Consider the following 24,434-nt stretch of genomic DNA (forward strand, 5'->3'; position numbering starts at 1 on the left):
AGTGAATATTATATTTAAATGTAGACTTTTCATTGAAAAAGGGTTAATCTTTTATTGAGACCTTTAGTAAGAGTGACCAGTGGTCAGAATTGTGAAACTGTTGAAATATAAAAGAGTTGTGTTTTGAGATTGTGGTCTATAGACCACGGTCATATACCACTGCTCAACTATGAATTATTTGTGTGTGTGTGTGAGTTTATGTATGAAAGTAGTCACTTACTGGAACTATTTTAAATCAGAGTATTAATACTAGAAGTAAACGACCTTATAATGCCAAAATTTTGTTCTTATTTAATTAGGGACTTTTGCTTCTTCAGGAGCATTTACTAAAACACAAACCAAAATGAACAGTACAAAGCTTCAAATTGTTTAATTAATAACATAAGGTCATTTATTTTTTGTATTAATGTCTTCTATACACCAGTATGCACTACAGAAATTAAGTATTAAATCAAAGTAATATTTTAAATTGAAGTTTTAAGTCATTTTATCAGAAGAGACAAGATTTCAGTAAAATATATAATTAATTACTTTAGAATGGTTATTATCCCACCGTTTCACAGGTGCAGAAAGTTATGTGCAAATTACATTGTAAATATTGGAGTAAAATTGAAAAAATAAAGAACGAAAACCTTGTGCTATTATCTTTCACTGTAATTTCTGGTTTTGTTCAGAGAAATTATGGGTTTATAGCCCTCTAAGTGCCTAAATATTCAGTGTCATATATTCAATATATCTCTTAGATATATATAATTCTTTGTGAATGTGTGACTAAATATTGTTGATTTTATTTCAGGCTTCCTATTGTACAATGTAAACAGAAATTTTCAGCTATGGATATGCATCTTCGGACTAATGTTAAGACATGGATAGAAGATATGTCAGAGAAATATGGGTAGGTGAAAAGTAACTAACAAATTGTTACAAATTTTGGTTATTGAAAGTGAAGACTTTGTATTTAAATGCTTGCTTCATATTTATAGTTTAATTTGCAGATGAACTTGAGCATATTTAGGGTTCTTCACCTTAACAAGAACATGGAAAGTAGAGTGTATAAACTTTGTTATGTATGGACATTAACTTTTGAGAAGGCTAGGAAGTGTTCACTTTGTTGAAACAGATTCATTCTGTCTTAAAAGGTTTTTTTGTTGTTGTTGTAATTTTATTATGACCACACTGTTTTAATAATAGCTTTACATGTATGTTACATTATTTGGATGCTGCATAATTATAATTTTGTTGTTAGTCAAATATGATGATTATTATATTGGCTTAAATTATCCTTTTAAGTTTGTTTTTTGCATATATTTTATGCAGGCTTGAGAAAATAGTCTATGGTTCCTTTATCTCTCACTATGGCTTTCAGCATAAATACTGTGCCACAGATGTTGTGTTTGCTGTTGGGGCTCTTCTACAAGCAATAGTAAGTTCCTAAAATAGTTAAATATGGTTTAGTTACCTTATAAAATTGCATAAAATAGAAGAGTTTAACCTAACTTAAGGGCTCTACATGTCTAGGTTGTTAAGGCACTCACCCATCCAGCATTATAATGTCACAGTCAATCCCATTATTCACTGGTAAAAGTATAGTTCAAGAATTGGCAGTGGATGGTGATGATTAGCTGCCTTCCCTCTAGTCTTTCACTGCTAAATTAGGGAAGGCTAGTGCAGATAATCCTTGTGTAGCTTTGTGCTAAATTCAAATCATACCTAACTTAAGGCTAACATGTTTAGACTGGCTGAAAAGTGCTATAATTATGCCTTTTCCACTGCTCCTTCAAGCAGATCAGCAGTAAAGGTGAGAAGTTATAATACAAAAAAATTGGGTTTGACACATCAAAGATAGAGTATTGTCTAGTTTGTGTTTAATAACAAACATACACAAGCTATAATTATTTTGAAGCTAGGTACAAAAAAAAATCACATGCCTTTTTTCTCATTTTCTGAATTTTGAAAATAATTATAAAATAAGTCTGAATATACCTTAGGTTAATTTTTTTTACTACAAGATTGTTTTATTAGACAAAAATGTTAGATTATAAGTTTGCAAAATTTTATTCTTTAATGTTAGAGTGATTGAAAGAGCTTTGGTTTTTAACTTAGGATAACGAAAAAACGCCTGCTGACAAGTTCTTGGACGCTTTAAACGCCCTCTCTTGGTGAGTTCTTTACATAAACAATAATGACTTAAAGAGCCAAAATTAACTGACATAGAAGTGTAATGTAAAAGGTTTTTATGTTAAGTTAAGAAATAGTATGTAAATTTGACTTTTTGTTCCCATGTTTCTGAATTGACAAGAAAGTATGGCCTTTCATTCAAAAAGCTCATCAGATGACCAAAATTTTTTTTGAAAGTTGGATTTTTCCATTTATATTTATCAGCAATGTTCTTTAGTTTAGTAAGTCACAATATAAAAAATACCTGTGGACTGTACATAATGAAATCCTGGAAAAATGCATCTCTTTTTTGGAAGTTTTGTGTTGAAATTAAATGTTATGTTTGGTTTTCAGGAGTAATATCAACATGTTGCAAAAGGGTATTGAGAAAGTCAAATCACTGCTTGTGGCCATCTTTACACAAGTTCAGTCATTTCTTCACATGAATCATGTAATTTCAGCAGGACCCTTTCTTTATGCAGTTGTTCAAGAAGTAGGTACATTTTGAAACTTATTTTTACATCACTGAGGATATTGTGTTTCATCTTAATTTTTATTTGAGATCTATGTTTTAGGGAAACAGAGATATCACTTTTCTCAGGTAGAATATATGTGTTAACTTAATATATTTTGGTGATAATATTTGCAAAAATTTTCAAGCCAAAACATTAATAAACAAGAAAGTTTACAACTATAATGAAGATACATTAAATTGTTTTGGGTTAAATACTGGCAAGTTCTCAAATTTGTAAATAATGAATAAAAGGAAAAAGAAACAAAAAAAAAGTTTTTTTTTTAATGTTACAATTTTTAATATGTTTAATTATAAATAAGGATGTTTTCTATGTATTCTCTATTCTATGTTGAATCATGAAGTTGGTTAGGGTGCTTCACTCCCAGTTTGAGGGTTGTGTGTTTGAATCCCCATCCCTCCAAATGTGCTTGCCCTTTCAGTTGTGATGGTCAATTCCACTACTTGCTGGTGGTGATGACTAACTGCCTTTCCTCTAGTCTTTCACTGCTAAATCAAGGATGGTTAGTGCAGATAGCCCTCGTGTAGCTTTGTACAAAATTCAACCCATACCATCATTAAACTTCTATTTTGATTAGGAATATTGAATGGCTTAATCTATAAAGATGTGTATTTAAAGTGGGAGGACTTCTATAAAAGTGTGTCAGTCTTAGCTGTATTGCTTTTTCTTTCCAGGGTACTGTCGATATCCGTCATTTTAGCTATCCTGCAAATTTGCTCATGTTGGCTCATTTCCTGTTAAGTGCTCATGTTGCATCGGTAAGTTCTCGTACTTGTTTTATGTAGAATAACTAACATTATAGATTAGTGTAGGTATTTGTGTCCATTCTTTCACCTTTCCATCACATTATGTGAAATTTTCAGATAAGTAAATATAAGGCCTGCTATACATTGTGGACAATCTTGCTTTACATCAAAAACCACACACATACATTACTTGAAGTTCATTTCTAATTCTACTGTGTTGTAAAATTTATTCTGTCACTTACATCTAGCACCCAAGACCTACACATACAGCTGCTGTCTTGTGACAAGACCTGTGCATTTATTTTGTCAGCTACCATTTAATTTTCTTCTTCTTCTTCTCTCTCTCTCTCTTTTTAAATTTAAACCTGCACATTTAGTTGCTGCTATTTTGCTTTGTCACAAGATCTGCACATGTAATTGACTGCTGCATTTATAAAATGAAATTCATAACATTACTTATCCTGAGGCTTGAGAGTTGCTGTCCACCACAATTAAGATAACCTGCCTTGGTGGTGGCAAGTGAATGTGATGATGTAAATGTCAGAACGAGGACATTGGTCAGCATCATAATTCCATCTTTCCAAGTGGAGATATGCCTCACTGCAGAAACTTGGGTGGAGAAACTCAGAGATACTGATACACTGCATTCATAAAATGAAATAGCAGTCATTTAACCCACTGCAAAGATTATAGAGTACTATATACATGATCACAGTTAATTAAAAACATGTAACACCAGCCAGCCCCACTTCTTTCAGTACAGAGCTTAGGATGATCATTCCAGAAACTGGGAATTTAGTGTTATTTCAATGAATCTCAATGAATAAAGACTTGGCACAACTTCTAAATCAAGATACAATTAAATATTGATGAAAATATGGTATGATGAAATATATATAGATTATACTCTGGTGGCACAATACTTCCTACTTTTATTTATAATTGCAGAAATGGCATTTTTTATAATTGCTAGGGAAATCATCTTGTAATGCATTGTGCACTTGCTACAATTTCAAGACTACACCTTTGACCTTTACTGTGATGTTAGTTTCACATAATATTGAAACTAATGATGCAACTGTTATTGCAATAATCAGTTGACAAGTCTTTAATACAGTTTGTCAGATTGATTGAGATATCTTTGAGTAATTTTTTACTTGCATCCAACCCGAACCTATGGTTTAGCTTAATCACTACATTTAAACCATCACATTCACAACCATATCTAAAACATTTCAAGCATGTTTCATTACTACATCTTCCCCTTGGTGTGAATTCCTGTATGTGGTAAGGGGGAGCTCTCAGGAAAGGTTCTGTTCTGTCAGTTTACCTCCTCTGGGATCTAAACATCCACCCACATGTTTGCCATGCATGGCAACCTGTGAAGGGGAGGAGAGGATCCTGGTGGTTGAGGGGTCCAACCCTAACACACCAGTTTGGCCTTGAATTCCTGTAGATGGGCAGTCGTGGGGTGGCTCCACTTGGGCTAGGGTCAACCAAGTACCAGTGTTGCATGTTCTCAGCAGGTGTTGTGGACATTGTATCTGATGCTGGTGTTTAGGTATAGTGCTCATGAAACCCTCGCATTGCTGCAGTGTCCGTGTCCTTGTTTGGCATTGTAGTGCATCCCCTCGTAGGGTTCCATGGTGGGTGGGTCAGTGAGCATTGAAATATTCCTTTTTTTGTTATGGATCCTCCAAATAAAACTTAAATAAAACAATGATAAAACTGTCCATAGGTAAACAACCACGTCTTGCAGATTCTGAGCAGCAATCTTCAACATCTGTAACACCTTATACTACATTCTCTTTCAGACAAACATTTAGGACAGATGTCTCCCTTTTTCATTCAGGAGGGACTAGAGGAACTTGCTGTCTCTCCAAAGTCAGTAAAGAAGCTTTGATCTGGTGAAATATTGGTGGAATCATCCATATCTCAACACAGTGAACGCCTCTTGCATATCAAAGGCGATTGGGGACATACCTATTGAGGTTACACCTCATGCTACTTCAAATTCATTATCAAAGGCATTATTGTTAAGATGATTTGAAGAACATCTCCAAGTCAGAGATTCTCACTGATTTCTCCACCTGAGGAGTTTCTATAATCTTTACTCTATAATCTTTGCAGTGGGTTAAATGATTGCTATTTCATTTTATAAATGCAGTGTATCAGTATCTCTGAGTTTCTCCACCAAAGTTTCTGCAGTGAGGTGTATCTCCTTTTGTAAAGATGGAATTACGATGCTGACCAATGTCCTCGTTCTGACATTTACATCACCATGTTCACTTGCTACCATCAAGGCAGGTTATTTTAATTTCAGAAATATTTCCTGTAAAGAAAGGCATACAGGATGGAAGGAAGCAATCAGTGTTTTGATGTCATCCAGATTAGAATGTAAACCTTGACAGTTCTATTGTATTAAGGTGGCCATTTTTATTTATGTGCAGGAGGATTCCAACGACTGAGGATGTGAACAAATGATAGTTTTGCATCTTGGGGTGGGAGAAAATGTATCTAAGGTAATGCCTATACTGGAAACAAAGGAAGAGGATCTTGGGATTTGCTGGAATGTATGTAAGGGACAGAGATGGGTGTTGAAGTTGATTTATTAACTTTTTAACCATGGAGGTCAAAAGACTTTTCATTTGGCTTGAGAACGATTCTTTTGGAGACACAGAGATCTGTCTGCACTCCCACTGTAGTAGTGGAACGAAGTGCAGCAGCATACATCCGAAATGAAGTGGTGGACGGCAACTCTCAAGCCTCAGGATAAGTAATGTTATGAATCGTTTTCAAACACTGCACCTTTTTTTCTTCCAACCATTTAGGGCACGAATGAAAGTAGGACAGGTGAAAGCCATTGCAATTGATGCAATTAGGGTTTGTTTCACACTGATGGGCATCGTGGTCCTTGCTACTGCAACGAGCACATGTCAAGTGACCACATTCCAACAAATCCCAAGATCCACTTCCTTTGGTTCCAGGTACAGGCACAACCTCGGATACATCTCCCACTCCTAGGTGAATCAGTTGTTGGAATCCTCTTCCAACAGCAAAGACCTGCCCAATCGACCAAGGGGAGGATCCATGGAGGGCGACAGACCTCCCTTGAATAAAGAGAGTATGCCTTTCCTTACAAGAAGCATTTCTGAAACCTGCCGATACAGTCTCCTTTTGGAAGTTTTCTTTCTACAGAAATGACAGGATGTGTGATGGACAAGTACATGGAGGGGTGGCACTGTTGGTTGATTAGCACGTGCCCACCCTGTATTTGCCACTCGACACACCTTTGGAGGACTTAGCCATCCGTGTTTCCTTGGATCCTAGCATCACTGTTTATTCTCTCTACCTGTTGCCTGGAAAGACCTATGATAAATCAGACCTTGATGCTCTCATTGAACAGTTGCTGTCTCCCTTTTTTATCCTGGTGGACTTTAATGGACATCATCCCTTAAGGAGAAGTGCTGATATTGATAGGAGGGTTTGCTCCATAGAGCATATGCTCTCTGATCACAAACTTTCTCTTTTCAATACTGGTTCTTCTACTTATTTTCATGCACCTAGTCAGTCCTTTACTGCTATTGATCTCTCAGTTTGCTCCCTTCACTATTTTCCCGTTTTTCTCGGAAGGTTGACAATAATCCAAGAGGCAGTGATCATTTTCCTATAATTTTGAGAGAGACTGGCTGTAGTCGATGCCACCTGACCCGTGTTCCCCAGTGGAAGCTGGATCAAACAAACTGGCCCTCTTTTACTACTCTTGCAGAACTTGATCTTGCCATGATCTGTATGCTATCAAGGAATCTTGGATTAAGTTCACAATCAGCATATCTTTTACCACCAGTTCCAAATCATATGGGACAAGATATGAAAGGTCAGTGGGCAATATAATTCTGTCCCCCTCTTAATCATTTTTCTCTGATGGCTAGGAAGTAGCTGATAACCGGAGCATCGTCAGTACTCTAGGTGAAAGCTTTTGCCAGGTATCTAGCACTTCTGTTTGTTCCTCCACCTTCTTAGCCATCAAGACTCGGGCAGAGGGTTCACCTCTTTCCTTTTGAGCTGATTGTCTCCATGGCCATAATCATCCCTTTACACTGGTGGAACTCAAACTGGCCCTTCATTGGTCTGGCAGTACATCAGTTCGACCTAATGATGTACACTATGAAATGCTGCACCATCTATCTCCTGCTTCTTTTGCTATTCTTCTGATTGTTTTTAACTGGATCTGTTAGGAGAATGTTTTTCCTGATGCTTTCTCTAATCCTGGGAAGGATCCCAATATTCTTTCAAACTACCATTCAATTACTTTGATGAGCTATCTCTGTAAGACCTTAGAGAGGGTGGTTAATGCTTGTCTTGTTGGTTCCTCAAGTCAAACAACCTGTTCTTGCTCACCCAGTGTGGGTTCCGATGACAGTGCTCCACCATGGACCACCTGATTTGACTTGAAATGTCAATTGGAGAAACCTTTCTCAAACAACATCTTGTATCAATATTCTTTGACATTGAGAAGGCTTATGATACAACATGGAGGTATGGCATTTTGTGAGACCTCCATATATATGGGTTATGTGGCCATTTGCCCATTTTTATTAAAAATTGTTTAATGGACAGGAGATTCCAAGTTTGTGTGGGTTGACCTTTATACCACACATCAAGAAGCTATGGGTCAAATGTACAAGAGCACTGAACATCCTCTGTGCCTTCTCTTCTACCACTTGGGGGCAGATCGATGCTCTATGTTAAAGATATATTGTGTTCTTATTTGATCAAAACTCAACTATGGATCACTGGTCCATGGCCCTGCCAGGACCTTGGCCATAAAGATGCTGGACACCATTCATCATCAAGGACTTTGGCTCTGCACTGGGGCTTTTTGCACTTCCCCACTTCAGAGCTTATACATAGAGTCTCATGAATCTTCTTTGCATTACTATATACTTCAAAACTTTGCATTCAAAAACAGAGCATTCCACCTGGGGTTGTGTTTTCCTTCCTTGGTGGGTCATGCTTTTTAAGAACAGACGGTATGCCATTGCTTCTTTTGGCCTTCAAGTCCAGGCGCAGTTGGATGAATTGGTTCTGTCCTTGGATAACATTGCTGTATCCACTGGTCAGCTCATCCCACCATGGCTTTTTACAGTCCCCAAATGTGACCTGTCTTTAAGTCATCTGAGAAAAGCAGACACTCCTGATTGGAAATACTGTCTTTTATTTGCTGAACATCTTTCAAACCATCCTTCCACTTCTATTTATACAGATGGTTCGAAATCAGGTGACTGTGTGGGCTCTGCCATGGTTTGTTGTGGTTCAGTGGTTGCACCAGAATCCCCTCTACAGCTTCTGTGTTCACTACTGAACTGTATGCCATTTCTCATGCCCTAGATCGCATGGAAGCTAGGTAGTACTCAAACTGACTCACTTAGTTCTCTGCTGGGCCTGGAATTGCTTCACGTTAGCTCAAGCCCCATTCTCGACAATATTCAAAACTGACTGGTCCATTTCTCTTTAACATCTACTTCTATCCAGCTTTTCTGGATACCGGACCACGTTGGTATTTGCCAACACCACAGCTAACTCTATCTGCTCTAGCACCATCACCACTGTGCCTGTTCCATACATGGATTTATAGTCCTGTATTCAAGGCTCGGCTCTATGCCAGCTGGCAGTCAACTTGGAGTGAGCAACGTGAAAACAAGCTTTTCCAAATAAAACCCTGTATTGGGCTTTGGCCGTCTTGTTTCTGTAATGATCGGAAAGAGGAACTGGTTCTAACTAGACTATGCATTGTTCACAGTTTTTTAACACATTGTTTACTTTTATCTGGAACTGATGAACCAATGTGTTGTCTGTGTAACACTCAGGTCACAATAAGTCACATTTTACTTTCTTGTCATCGTTACAACTCGCAACGATAGCACCATTTTAAACATGTTTTGTCCCAAAGTTTGTCGATAACATTAGACAGTGTTATTGGTGATGGTGACACTGTCCACCTTGGTAATGTTTTTAGTTTTAAAGGCCATTAATCTTTTTTAATGCAATTTAAGTGTTTTAATTTATACATTAGACCTTTTTTAATGTGATTCCCTTTTAAGAATCACAGTCCATCTAGTTTGATTTGAAATTAGAAAATGGCCTAACATCAAATAACTCAACCAGGACTGGAAAGGACAACTTTAGGTGATTAATGCTGCTGTTTGAACTACCTGTTAGTCATCTTGGTGAGTTATTATTAAAATTTTGCTACAAGTCTTTTAAAACTTTTATTGCTTTAATTTTTGAAAATGGCCATAATGTCAAATAACTCAGAACCAGGACTGGAAAGGCCAACTTCAGGTTACTGATGGTGGTTTTTTGTACTTACCTATCAGTCTTTCTGGTGAGTTTTGTAATGATAATTACAATTATGCTACAGAAAGTCCTTTACAACTTGTATTACTCTAGTTTTCTCTGACTGCTGTAAACTAGATGTAAACATTGGTTTTATGCTATTTATGTTTTTTTTCACTTTGTTTTGTTTTAATTTCCTTTTATGAATTTTACTAAACTTACTTTAATTTCAACTTTTTACCAGATGTTTGGTGCAGATAGCCTAGCTGTTTTATGCCATAAAACACCAAATCAACCAACCAACTATTGCTACATCTTTTCACTTTACACTTACAAGTTAACTACTCCATGTTGGGTCTGATCCAGTAACCTAAACCATGAAAATAGTGCCAAATTTCATCTTTTTATCTAATAAAGACAACTAAATAATTTCCAGAATGAGTCACTATTTTGATCCACATCAAAATCCTAGACTGTCTTTTCTGACAGGTGTTAATATGTATTATGAAGTTTCATCTTGATGATTCTTAGTATCGGGTGGAAAGTCTGATGTGATTTAAATAACTAACAAGGTCAGATTAGTAACTAATGAAACTGTTTGAAAGGTAGCAAAATATTTGAATTACCAGTTGTTGACATAAGTGTCACATAATAGTGCTTTCTTTAAACATACAAGTTACTACTTCAAATATAATTTCATGAAAGTTTATAAATACACCAATAACAGTCATAATAGCTAAATAAAAAATTTTTGGATAGGTGGGGAAAAAAATGCCCTTGCTTAATAATAATTAAGAGGCTCACATTTTGATAAATTTGTTTTAAACTTTACTCCAAACTTTTACTGTTTTGCCATCACACAGTCAAAGAGCAGGAGAGCTCGAAATTTACCATTAGTGTTAACATCTCCACTTGTGGAAAAACCTAGTTACTGCCTTGTTGTTGGAATTCCACCAATCTCGGAAGAATCACCAAAAAAGTAAGACATTTCTTAAGTTGTTTTGGTACAAACTTAATAATGTAGAATATAACAAGATACTACTGGTGTCTATTACACAGAGTATGGATTATTCTTTTTCACTGTCTTGGAGTTTTGTTGTTGGTTTACCTTGTAGTATTCTCACTGTGTTTTTTGTGTGTGTATGTATTACTGCCTTATACATTACTTTACATCACTAAATTTTACTTATCTTCCTTTTATTGCATGTTTATATTAAATTCTTGTTACTATTCTGACAATTTTATTAGCTTTATAATTTTTAGTTATGACAGGAAAGTTTCCCACAGATTCTTGTTTGACAATTAGTTGTATAATCTGTTGCACTGTTTTTGTTTTATCTTATGAAATAAATGAGAATTATAGTTTGGCATAGGGTGAAAAAACAAGAGTGAGATAGTCTTAAACTAATAGTTCAGTTAAAGCACTGTGGTGTGATATTATCATTTATAGTTTACAGCAAAACTCACATGCCATGTTACAGATAGTGATACTTTGAGGAAAAAGTAAAAAATTAAAGTTTGTGCTCTTATTTTATTGGTTTCAAATAGGTGTGTTATTTTTAATTGGATAAACAAATTCACATATAAGTATTATATAAAGTGTAGATAATTTTAATCAGCTATGACAAGTGAAAGATAAAGAAAAATTACTAATTACCAAGAATCTAAAAGAAAAACAAATTCCTAACTTGAGCAAACAAATGACTTGTGTTTATGAAGGGAATATGCAACTCTCAAATGTTTTAATCTGTGTATCAATGAAGAATATACCAAAGTATTGTAAAATATCATGTAAGACTGTGGTCCTCATGACAAGACCACTCTTCTAAACATTTAGGTTTCTGGGTAACGTTTGACCTCTTTTAACTACTTCTTTTGTTGATTTACAATGATATATTAATTCATGGTAATACAAATATTGTATCTGTTACTTCAGTATTGTTATAATATCTGTTACCATCAACATATAAAGATGTCTGTATTTAATTAAACTTGAATACATGTTAACTTTTAGAAAAAAATCAATCAGGTATTTTATTTTCTTGAGACAAAATCCAGAAGGTATTACAGTTCAGACTGTTTTTTTGTAACTTGACAAATTTTTAATTTAAATGAAAATAGTTCTTCAAGTTTGCTCTATCAGAATACAACTTTGTTTTAAAAGAGTATTTACAATGCATCAGCAAAAAGTCATTGGTTTAGAAACTTGACTTATATATTTTTTCCTTGTGTTTATTAAAGTATATGATGCTTATGTTTTACAATAGTTATTTCTCTAATCATTTTTTTATTTTTTCAGTAGATATATGTTACTTAGGTAACTTTACCTGATGTGTGCTTGAACTTCATATGATGTAACATGCAAACAACTTGTCTACTCTTATGTTTTGTTCAAAACTTAATAATAAGTTTATCCAAAACGAGCATTTACCTTTGTGTAGAAATCCAGATCTCTTAGTTATGTTTGTCACTGAAGATACTTCAATCCAAAGACTGGGATGAACCTCTAGCAAAGATACTAGTTCTGTTTCATGACTTTTTATAAATTTGTTATATCACACCCTACAATGGTAGATTGTTTCAGTGACCATGGTACCCAAGTAAGTCATGGTTTTGGTGACCATAGAGATAGAGCTTAATCATTGATTCAGTAATCTTGGAGATAGAGCTTAATCATGAATTCAGTGATCACAGAAATAGAGCTTAATCATGGATTCAGTAATCATGCAGGTAGCACTTAATCATAGATTCAGTCTACATGCAGGTAGAACTTAATCATGGATTCATTGACCATACAGGGAAAACTTAATCATGAAGACAAGTTTACTGTGTTGTTTCTAGGTTAGTCTTCTTTTTATATGGGAGATTTGATATAACATTTCTGAACTTATATTAGGTGTTAACTTGGTGAAGTCACAGTGAAAAATCAGGTGGAATTCTGAATATAATAATGGTTAACAAACCTGTACTGTATATTATAGGGCTTAAGGTTTGCATTTCAATAGGAGAAAAGTGCAGTCTACATTTTGGGGCTGTGGTTGCACTCTAAAGGAAATCAAGCTTAACTATATGGTTATGCAAGACTAGCTCCAAAGTTAGCTGTGGGTGCAGTTACTAGTTGTTCTCCTTCTAGTATGTCAGCCCAAAATCAGTGGTAACTTTAACATTTCATTTATTTAATGTTTCCTACATGTAAGGATAACATAGGTCATATATTAATAGACAAAAAATGATGTTTCTGGAGAGACTTTGAATATCAGGCATGATATAAATATTTCAAGTTAAAGTGTTTTATGTGGAAGAGGTCTACGTTAAAATGTATGGTTTGTGAATTTGTGAATCAAAAGCATCATAACATCACTATTTTTGTTCTAGCTTCTTTGGAAAAGCATTTGAACAAGCTGGTGAGAAGACAAACACATTTATATCACAGCACGTGTGGGACCCTGCAGGTAAAGTATAATATTCAGATAACAGTTAATCTTTTCTCTCAACTGAAAAATAATTGATTCAATTTTTTTTTCTACCTTAACTGAAAAATACTTATTGTCTTAATTTTAATTTGTTCTTAGTTTTCACTCTTATGAAATAAAACTTGAAGTATGTGAAAACAGATAGAGAAGCATATGTTTTATTTTTTTGTGAATTATTTTTCATTATACAGTTCCTTTACATTTCAGCTTGAGTATTTTTGTCCAGTTAAAAAATATAACAAAAAAATGTAAAGGTCATTTTTTGTGCCTATTAAAGGATTTTTAAAGGTTTGAATTATTTGTGGTTAAGGGCACATGGCTATAAATGTCAATATTTCTTTTATTGACACAATAACAGAAAGTGCAGTTACATTTTAATAGGCCTAGTACCAGATCACAAAGTTTAATATAAGCAGAAACTTTGTAACCCCTTTTTTACATTGATATCTAAAGATTATAAATTTACTTTGCAACTGTTTGTAACAGTACATGTTTGTTGTAAAAGCCTTAGTTTTCTGCTCATAATTTTGTCTTTTACTTAGTAGGAGTTTTCAGCAAGTTAGAGAGTCTTAGAAATAGGCTAATAATTTAAAAGGTTTTTATTCAATTATGATATTTGACCTGTTTTGAAAGTTTGATGTGAAATAATACATTGTCACTTTTAACAAATGCTGATCTGTCTTTCTGTTCAGCTTTCAATGAACATAAATATTTATAAAGTGTTTCCATTTCCTTTGTTGTAATATTATTTACAAGTAATTAATTCTTGCATGTTTTTGCTTAATGTTTCAGTGATTGAAATCAAAAGTGATGATAGAACAAAGTTTTTCGACTCTCTCATTTCTCTCTTGAGCTGAAAACTTCCGGTAACTTACTCCCGTTTAAAATTGCGGGTAAAAAACACACCCAAGAACCAGATACTCTTGTGATGCCTTGTGTGATAGACACAAATGGAAAAAGCTGTTTTCTCTCAGCACGTTTTCAATAAGACATTATGAAAGTGTCAAATCAAAGTTTTAAACACACCTTCAATAATTGATCTTACTAAGAAGTTTCTTGTATAATATTTATACATATATTAATATAAACTGTTTAAATCAGATTCTGGCTACTACTTTTATATATATATATATACACACACACACACACACACACACACACATAAAATGAAAATTAGTTTTTAGAAGTATTGGTTTCATTTTAGTTTCCAGTCTATTCAACTGACCATTAAAGGATATGAATTACAGTAACCTGGAAATATCAATCTGACCTGTCTCCCTGTTTTGTAAATGGGTTCATATTAAATTACATCCATTCATAATGTTTTGAATTCTACATTAAAACATTACATGGAATAAGATAAACTAAGTATTTATGCAAAATAAACTTTGAAGACTTTTGAAGGTATTGAGTTTTAATATAAATATTTGTTAACATAACCAACCAGTTGCTATATTATACAAACCTTTTTTTTTAATTTTGTATGTTTGAGCATAAAGACCATGGGTAAGGAGGATTTTATAGTAGATAAATAATTTCAGTATTGTAATATCTTTATAAAGATGTTAACTGGTTATGTGTGAAATAAAATTATCTGATTTCTATATGTGAATTTTTGTAAAATATTTAAAAAACAACAACCCAAATCCATGTTTTATTATACAAAGTGTAACTTAAAAATATAAAGTTTTGTTACTCCTGCATGTACTAGTAGCTCCTGATCAGTGATTATTACAAACTATTGTAATACTCAAGTGGAAATTAATTAAAATTAATACAGGATTAATGCATTTGTGTGTGTGTTTCATTTATAACACCATCTCAGTTTCCAAGTACAATATAAGTTTACGAAAGAACATATTTATTGTACTGGTTTCCACTGATACAGTAAGTATAAGTGGAATTTCAACACATAAGCTTGTTCATTGCTAATTTGAGAAGGGCCTAGAGATGCAAAAACATAGCTGTCTGATCTTTCTTGAAACACCCAAAGGATTAACACAAGAGCTTTGTTACTAAAACTAACTTGTAACTAATCCTTACTATTTTGTTGTCAACAATTACAAACATGCATTTGCCTGTTCATCCTCCAAGTATGTGCTCATAAGAGTAGTGACCATCTGAGGCTAACTACAGACACAACAAACCAAGGTGTAAAACAATGTTTGTGACTGTATGACACTGGTGTGAAATTCCATGTTTTGTATAACTGGGCATGGTCCAGTAGTTTGTGCAATAAACTATGTACCTATTGGTCTATGCTTTGTAACTGCATTAAAAAGTATACTCTGCACTTTGGGGCATGGGTGTGTTATAAAGGTGACAGTCAGTCCCACTATTTGCAATGAAAAGAGTTGGTGGATGCTGTTTGCTAGTGTCTTCCTACTAATCTATAGCTCATGTTGTTACCTTTGTGTTTAATAACAAAAATAAATCAGGTGTTGTAGTTGCATGTAAGTACAAGCAGACTGCTCAAATTAAATTAAATTTTTAAATTTTTTTTACTAAAGCTCAGATATAAACAAAAGGGTAATTTTAGCCTGAGATATCATGGATAAACATGAAGTTCAACTTCCAGTATATGTTCTTGAAATCTCTAAAGTCCTTATCACATCTGTTTATTTACTATTGTACATAATGTCCATAGTCACATCAATAGAACAGTCTAAGGCATTTACAACATAAACAACAACAAAAGTTAAGTTTCTGTCCCTGGATAAAAAGTATGAAAATCAACAGAATTGAGTTCACAACAAATTTATTTGAAACAGCTTTGTTGTAGTTTGGTTTTAAGGGAAAAAAAAAAGATTTTTGTGAAATTGCAGTCTAAAACTAAGAAGTGAAACAATTAGGCAATAATTAATCTGCAATCTTCAAAACATACTGTGCTGATTTCTTGTTTGCAGTACATTTGATGTGCATTCTTTTAAAACTTGTTTTCTGTGTGTACAATACAGTCAGAGTTTGTTCTTAAACTTAAATTACATTAAAGTCAATAATTTTTTTTTCATGTATCTTGTAACCTTTCCTTTTATAGATGATCACGACAAACAAATGAAAGTGAAATGGGTAGTTCCTGCCTAGTTTGACATAACACTTGTGGATAAAGTCTTAGGCCACTAATTTATAAAAGCAGCACAGATAGAAATAAAAAAAATTTCAAAAGACCTCTCTTTCTCTCTCATATCAATATTAGTTTTCATGGTTTTTGCAAGGATTTATATGTTACTGCAGAGAAGTGAGGTAGACAAGATGTGATTGGATGGTGGCACGAATGACTGATTTGGCCACTGGCAGCTAAAACTGCTGATTTACAGGTTTCTCTTTTCATCTATGCTATTTTTGTAGATTACAGCTTTGAGGTTTCCTCCACAAGTAACATGCCAAACTTGGCAGATACTGTCCATTTCATCTTTTTTTTTGTTATGTATGTAATTTTCTAATGCAAGTTGCCAGTTTCTAAACAATTACTACCACTTACCCTTTCCTATTAAAGTATATCTATTTATTTGTACATTACTAGTACACGATAATCATTAAAATTTGTTAATGTTTAATTATTCATACTAAGATTAACTGGACTTATTAAAAGAAGGCAATATCCAACCCTTTGTGTGAAACTCCCTTGTTATTTACCTAGCTGGCCAGGTGGGTTAAGGCATTCAACTCGTAATCCAAGGATCATGGGTTGGAATACCCATTGCACCAATCAAGCTCACTCTTTCAGCCATGAGGGCGTTATAATGTGATGGTCAATCCCATTATTCGTTGGCAACAGGTGGTGATGACTACTTGCCTTCCCTCTAGTTTTACATTGCAAAATTAGGAATGGCTAGCGTAGATAGGCCTTGTGTAGCTTTGCACGAAATTCAAATGTAAGACAAACATTTACCTAGCTTAAATATTTTTTTTTTCTGCACATTTTGAATCCTGTGAGATACACTGGAACTATGCTGGAGTTAGAGTATAATTGACTGGTAGGTACTGATAAATTGTGCTTAATTAAAAACTTAAAAGAACAAAAGTACTTGAGCCAATTCAATTACCTTAAGCATTTTTAAAAGCAGTATCTAAACCACAAATAGGTAACATTAACTTCTTTATTCAAAGGATTACTTTCTTAAATAATGTACATACTGGAACTCTGAAAAACATAATCTATACCCAGATTCTCAATACCTTTACGTCTGCTAAATTTTCTATATCGTCCGCTTGAGTGATGTGTCAGCTGAGTTGTTAAAAAATAACCTATTATGCAGCAGACGCAAAAAATAGTTTACTACAGAAATACTGGTGGTTGTCCCATGATACCTAAATAAGCCCATCAGGAGGGCCTTGTTTGCGTCATGTTGCAGTTTGGGTTGTTGAAAAGTGACCAGCCGGGCAAGAGGTCCAAGTGTGACTCTGAGCTGAGGAAATACGAAAAATTGGATTACCTTACTATCTTTCGGCTGATACTGGGTGTCACCAGTGAATTTTATGTTTTATTTGTTCATTAATTACTGAAAAGTAATAAGGTGGCCTATCCGTGTTGTACCCATTGCTGGTATTGAAATCCAAATTTTATCAAGTTAATCCCTCAGATTTACTGCTCATCCATTGGAAGTGAACGGATGGTGCTTTGACCACTTTTGCTTCTTAGATGATGTTTAGATTTTCATCACACAGAGCGTCTAGTAGTATCATTGATCAGGAATTACTGTTTTATCTTTTTTTCAAAATTATTATTTTGTATTAATCACATGGCCAGTGTAAAATCAATTAAGTGCTATGTACCTAAACGTTTTAAACAATTTTTTCCCTCGTGGTTCGTGTCATATTCGAAATGGATAATAATTTTGCGAACAAGTTATTGCTGCTGTGTTTTGGATTTTTATTTTTCTCTCCAGAATGGATTTCTTATGATAATACCGAAATTTTCACCCTAAACGGCCAGGTCAAAGATCCTCTATAGAGGATGTTTTTACCTCATTCACTAGTATGGGATTACCGTATTGTGTCATATTGATTGATTTTAAACGTGAGAACGCTCAAGTCTCATGATGAATCAACGATAAGTTTAGGACTTACACCGCTAAAATCCGTGGTTCGATTCACGTTGTGAACAAAGCGTATGTATTTCTCTGTGTAACTTAGCGCTAAAACGAACAGACATGAAATATTTAGGAAACCTAATCTATACAGTCATTAATATGATTATTTAAATTATCAAAGTATTTTTGTGACTAATTAACTAGTGTAATTAATCAATATAGTCATGAAACCATAATCAATGTAACATAAGAATGTTAGAAAATGTGAAAAGTTGACAGGATTTCCATCATCAATTTTAACGTTAAAATCGATGTGAATATTAAATCTACTGAAAATAAAAATTATTTCTTCGGATTGAGTTGACTCAACTCTAATGTTTCAGGTGGTTAGGGCGCTCGAATCGTAATCTGAGAGTCGCGGGTTCGAATCTCTGTCACACCAAACATGCTCGTCCTTTTAGCCGAAGGGCGTTATAATGGTAGGTCAATCTCAGTATTCGTTGGTAAAAGTTGGCTGTGGGGTAGAGATGGCTAGCTACCTACCTAGATCTAGTCTTACACTGCTAAATTAGGAACGGCTAGCGCAGATATCCCACGTGTAGCTTGGCGCGAAATTAAAAAAAAACAACATTTTTTATTCTTGCTTACACGTATTTAGTAAATGTATGGATAAAATGCGTTTACACGCGTCGTCCATGACATTTAGAAAGCTTAAACTCAATTTTTTCACTGTTAATTTCTTTTAATGTACATACAAGTAAAACAAAACAGACCAATTTTGAAGGTCTCTGTTGTAGTTCTTTGCTTTAGAATAATTCTTTTTTTTTTCATCACATGGAAGCGCAAAAAGAGATTAACGGAATTTTCTGTTAATAAGAGCCATGAATATAGTTTCCAAGTTAGATAGAAAAATCAACGTATTTTTAAGAACACCAAGACTGAAAAATGATTTTTGGTCGGAGTAACTGTTACTTATGCAAGTACGTAAGTATTTTTTCAAAGTAACCATACATATACACATACGAAGAAGCAATGCCATGTCTGTATAATAACAGGGGATTTGTGCGTGGACATTTTTTAACTTTATTAAATTATGCAGAAATGAAATTGGGTGAAAGTAAGAACGGATAACGTCACTTTTACTTCAAGAAGGATGAATGTTTTATTGCCTGTTGCTTCATGCTACTAATATAGATTTTAATGCCTCTGATGGCAATAATTAAAAATGTTGTAAATATATCTCGAAGCGAAATGACTAACAGAATATATTTATCAAAGTTTTATAAATCAGAAGAAAAACAACAACAGTATTTTATAGAACATGAATATCTAGTATTCTTTGGTAAGTAGCAGAAAGTTCATTTTATCAATATTCCTAAAGGCATGAGAACTGCTCTTTCCAGCAACAGACGTAAACTTTCCTTCGACGATAGAAAGTGTCACCAAACAGAGCACTTTTTAATTTTTTTGAGACACATGCAGTTTCTTTATTCTGTGTGTAGTAGAGTGGACGAACATGGAAACTTTACGACATTCTCACTTTAAATGTTTAGTTACGTTAGTGATTTAATTATTTTGTTTTCTATACCACAAGTAGCTACTGTGTTGTATGAATATTCTTCAAAACCAAAGAACAGAAAGAAAAACAAAAAATTTCCAAGCTTAGAATTCGAGCTTGTACTTGACTACTTGAAAGAAATAAAACTTTTATCTCGAAACTGACACCCACGCTAGATTTGGTACGTTTGTTTTTATAAGGACTTGATTAATCAAAACGAAAACCTATTTAACACAAAAAACGTGATAACTCATTAAGGATATACTTCACAAATCATCCTCTATCTGCTTAACACTTGCCAACGATGAGAGTAAAGAGATAAACTTAATTATTTTATTACGTAATATTCGAATAACGAACTAAACTTATAACGATCTAATTTCCCTAATTTGGGATTACACTAGCGAAGAGAAAACTGCGTTTATGGGAAATATTTTATCGCTATATAGCAATAACAATCTTTAAGACGTTTCTAGTTTCGCACAGAATATAACGCTAAAGCGCATCTGTGATGCCTTTACTTTTTTAATTTTTATTATATATATATATAATTCAACGTTTGTTTGTTTTAGAGCTAACCCACACTTGACTATCTGCTCTGTCTGCCGAAGGGAATCGAATCCCATGTTTTAGCATTGTAAATTCCTAAACTTACCACTTCACTTCCCTCCGAGAACAAATAATTGGACGACAGGGAAGGAAATGCTTGATAAATTTATGTGTATTTCAAGTTGTGTTTTTTTTTCATTGTCTCGAAGTAATAAAATTCTTAATTCTTAATATAAGTGTATTTTATATATAACTGTAGATTGGTGAACGGTGAGTTTAAGAATTTACAACGTTAAAATCAGTGGTTCGATTCCTGCGGTAAGAAGAGGGTTCAGATAGGCTATTATGTAGCAATAACAGTAAAAATACAAATGATTTATTTTGGTGGAACTGTCTCTTATACAAAAAAAGGCATGCTACATAGGCACTGATACCAAAGAAACGTTAGGTATTCGATATTGCTTAAGATTCTCTTCTACAGAATTGGGACTGATCATTAGGGTCGCTTGACTCGCAATCTACAGCTCGTGAGTTCGAATTTCTGCCACATCGAACATGCTCGCCCCATCAGCCGTGGATGCGTTATGATGTCACAGTCAAGTTCAGTATTTACTGGTAAAATTGGTAGAAATAGGGCTTCTGATTTTCGATTTTAATCGATAAGTACCGATAAAATAAAATAAAGAAAAGAGAGCTTGTTTTTGAATTTCGCGCAAAGCTACACGAGGGCTATCTGCGCTAGTCGTCCCTAATTTAGCAGTGTAAGACTAGAGGAAAGCAGCTAGTCATCACCACCCACCACCAACTCTTGGGATACTCTACCAACGAATACTGGGATTGACCGTCACATTATAACGCCCCCACGACTGAAAAGCCAAGCATGTTTGGTGCGACGGGGATGCGAACCCATGATTCTCAGATTGCGACTCGCACGCCTTAACCCACCTGGCCATGCCAGACCGGAAAAAAAAGAGAGAGATTGGCGTCCTTATGTTAAACACCGGAAATAGTTAGTTAGTTATACGAACTTTAACTATTTTTATGACTACATTGCCTAGGAACATTACACTGAAGAAAAGAAACACGTTTCAACTGTTTGTGGTTTGTTTCTATAATTACGTATAAAATATTAGCTACTCTTACAAAGCTTTCACATAAATATAGCTGTTTTGTAACTGTTATTACTCTCATAAGAGAAATTAATGTACAGAGAATATACGGTTGTTGAAATTTAAAATTGCAATATTTTCTTCAACTGTCAGAATAAAATATGATTTTACTTACACTTTGTTGTTGTTAGGCTCAGAATGATTTTAACAGTAAGTGTCTATGATTTGTTGACGATAAACAAACACCACGCATTTAACTTGTTTTCTAGTTAATTCATATATATATTCGGAACAAGTTAAATGTATGTACAATAAATTTTCCACACTATTAAAATTATAAGCATATTATTAATATATGTATATATATATGTTATGTTATCGAGGTTGTATCCTATACTTCTAAACTCGTTTGCTCTCTTTCATTTCTTTGTATTTCCGAGAATCGTCTGTCTATTTGTGTAAGTCCACTGATGCTTGTTCAATCACTTTGGAACTCTCTGATGAAATAAATTATTCTTATACTGTTAATTTTCCTCTAACATTAATCGTTAGGTCTTTCCTCTCTACGGCAATTAACTTTACCTTGGTCGAGCTCCTTCTTACAGCTTTACTTTTTCTTGTTGCTATTTTCCCGCTCATCTCATACTATATAGAAATATTCATTACCAAATCGTCTGCTCACTATATTCTCGACACTTAATCAGTTATAAACACAACTTCCAACACTCGTCTGCTTTTAACTCTTATAATAAAAAATAAAACTAAACAATTAAACTATCATAAAATATTAATTCACTAAATAAGCAAAATTAATAATGTCTAAATTATACAGTCTTTTATATCATGACAACAGTATAATCGTGAATTTCTTGCTTAGATTAAGGTCGTGAAAAATAAAAAGGAGAAAGAAAGCACAACAAAATTAAACTAAAAATGAAAACCACGAAAAACATCAATTTTAGTACATCTGAATACGACCATAAAATAGCTAAATACAAGCTGCACTAAAAAAAATTGTTTATTAATCAGCACAAAACTTTTACAATGGGCTATATGTGTTGTGCTAACCACGAGTATCAAAACTCGTATTTTTTAGCTTTGCTGAAAGCGGATGACCCAGGTAAGAAACATGCAGTGTTTCTTACTAGTAAGCTGTTACGAAATATTTACTAATTTTCTTTATACCCCTAAACTTTGCACAGTTGTGCTGGTACTCGTTTCGAGAAGACACACTGGTATAAATAACCTGTCATTTCTTATGTATATGCTTAGTCTGATATGTGGCATGTAGCTTTGATTTTATTTTAAAAAAAATCAAAATGTTCATTACCTTAGTGGTGAGAAAGTACAGTTCATTGCAAGCTGAATAAACTTGTGCTGAATAACTAGTATTGAACCTTGCATTACTAGATTAAAAAGTACGACTGTCACACAGACAAAGCATATATATAAGAAATGATAGCTTGTATACACGAGTGTGTCTTCTTATACTTTGCATTAAATATTTTATAATAAGCATTAAACATGTATTACTGTGGAATTAAAAAAGGGGAGTTTATTTTGAATAAAGCATAAAGCTACACAATGGGCTAACTGTGCTTTACCCACCACGGGCATCGAAATTAGGGTTATAGCGTTGTAAGTCCGCTGGGAGGCAGTGAGTTTATTGGCAAGAGTTTTACAAGTAATAATTGCACTTTCTAAGCCTCTTAAAGTTTTGAAAACAAGCAAATATCTTTTCAGTTATTCCTTTTGTTTCAGACATCTTTCCTCATTCTTTACTTCCTGAAAACTTAAATAAATTAAAAACAACAACATAGGAAAGAGTTGTTGATATTTCATGTTCTTTATACTAAATAGTTAATTGTTTTTAACCTAAGGAAGTGTATACTGGTAGTCAGCTGTTAACATACAACACGAAAATTCAGAGTTCAGTTTAATGCAATGGACAGACCAGATAGCTCAATGTGGCTTTGCTCAAAAATAACTATAAGGAAGCAATTGTCTTATATAACGTTGTTGCTTTTTTCATGTTCTAACATCATGCTCACTTAAGCATTTACTTCATCATATACAAACAATGACGAATATGTCTGAGAAGTGTACCAGCCTTGCTTCAAAATCCTTGTCGCGGACCAGCATATAATCAATTCCGTTTCATACACTTCATTACTGTAATTCAAGTTAAACCTGATCATCATTGTGGCATGATAAACTGTAGTCTTATGGCGTAGACGTTAAACGCCATTACAGAGATAATAAAACTAAATGAATACGAATGAATTGCGATATACACGTGGGCTCTTTGTTTGAGAATAAACTAAAGGTTAACTTAGGTTTTTGAGTTTTTTATCTCACTAAGTGAATTAAGAGTGTTTATGTAATTGCTATGTTGTATTTATCGTCCGATTACGAATAAGTGCCTTCTATAAAACGTACTTTTCAATGATATTTCGCAATGAAAGAAACATCAAAGCAGAATATTTCAGTTGTTAGGAATTCTCCCGGAGAGAAGAAACTAGCTTTGTGTGGAGTATGATTCTATTTCTCGAGCAGACATACGTGTCTCGAATACCACAATTATCGGCTCTTAATACAAGACAGAATTTCAAGTTTGAAAAACTATTCTCTGTCAATTTCCACTCCTTCGAACAAGTTTTCGTAAGATCACTGAACAATGTGTTAGTCTTAACGTTTTTTTTTCGTTCGTTTGTTTGTTTGTAGTTAAGCGCAAAGCTACACAATGGACTATCTGTTCTCTGCCCACCACAGGTATCGAAAACAGGTTTCTAGTGTTGTAAGTCCGCAAACATACCACCGTGCCACTGGAGTGCTTTTTTCTTCGTCCAAGTTCAAAGAAGTGAATAAATTTCTACTCTACTGAATCGCGGATTCGAAACCATTTTATTGTAAGTTTCATTCTTTCAGAAACGTTTT

At 34.0% G+C, this 24,434-nt stretch overlaps 1 protein-coding gene across 1 annotated transcript in view; it reads left to right on the plus strand.

Annotated features, from left to right (window-relative positions):
- Nucleotides 1-15,034, plus strand: part of Cdc45 (cell division cycle protein 45) — a 38,304-nt gene extending 23,270 nt beyond the window's left edge. Inside the window, exons 12-19 of the mRNA XM_076488089.1 lie at nt 797-895; nt 1,318-1,423; nt 2,104-2,159; nt 2,512-2,650; nt 3,365-3,448; nt 10,639-10,754; nt 13,151-13,227; nt 14,041-15,034. Coding sequence (XP_076344204.1) covers nt 797-895; nt 1,318-1,423; nt 2,104-2,159; nt 2,512-2,650; nt 3,365-3,448; nt 10,639-10,754; nt 13,151-13,227; nt 14,041-14,105 — 742 coding nt within the window. The 3' untranslated portion in view covers nt 14,106-15,034. The remainder of the gene's footprint in view (nt 1-796; nt 896-1,317; nt 1,424-2,103; nt 2,160-2,511; nt 2,651-3,364; nt 3,449-10,638; nt 10,755-13,150; nt 13,228-14,040) is intronic.
- Nucleotides 15,035-24,434: the final 9,400 nt, after the last annotated feature.

This window comes from Tachypleus tridentatus, chromosome 2 (genome assembly GCF_004210375.1).
Source record: "Tachypleus tridentatus isolate NWPU-2018 chromosome 2, ASM421037v1, whole genome shotgun sequence".
Lineage (NCBI taxonomy): Eukaryota > Metazoa > Arthropoda > Merostomata > Xiphosura > Limulidae > Tachypleus > Tachypleus tridentatus.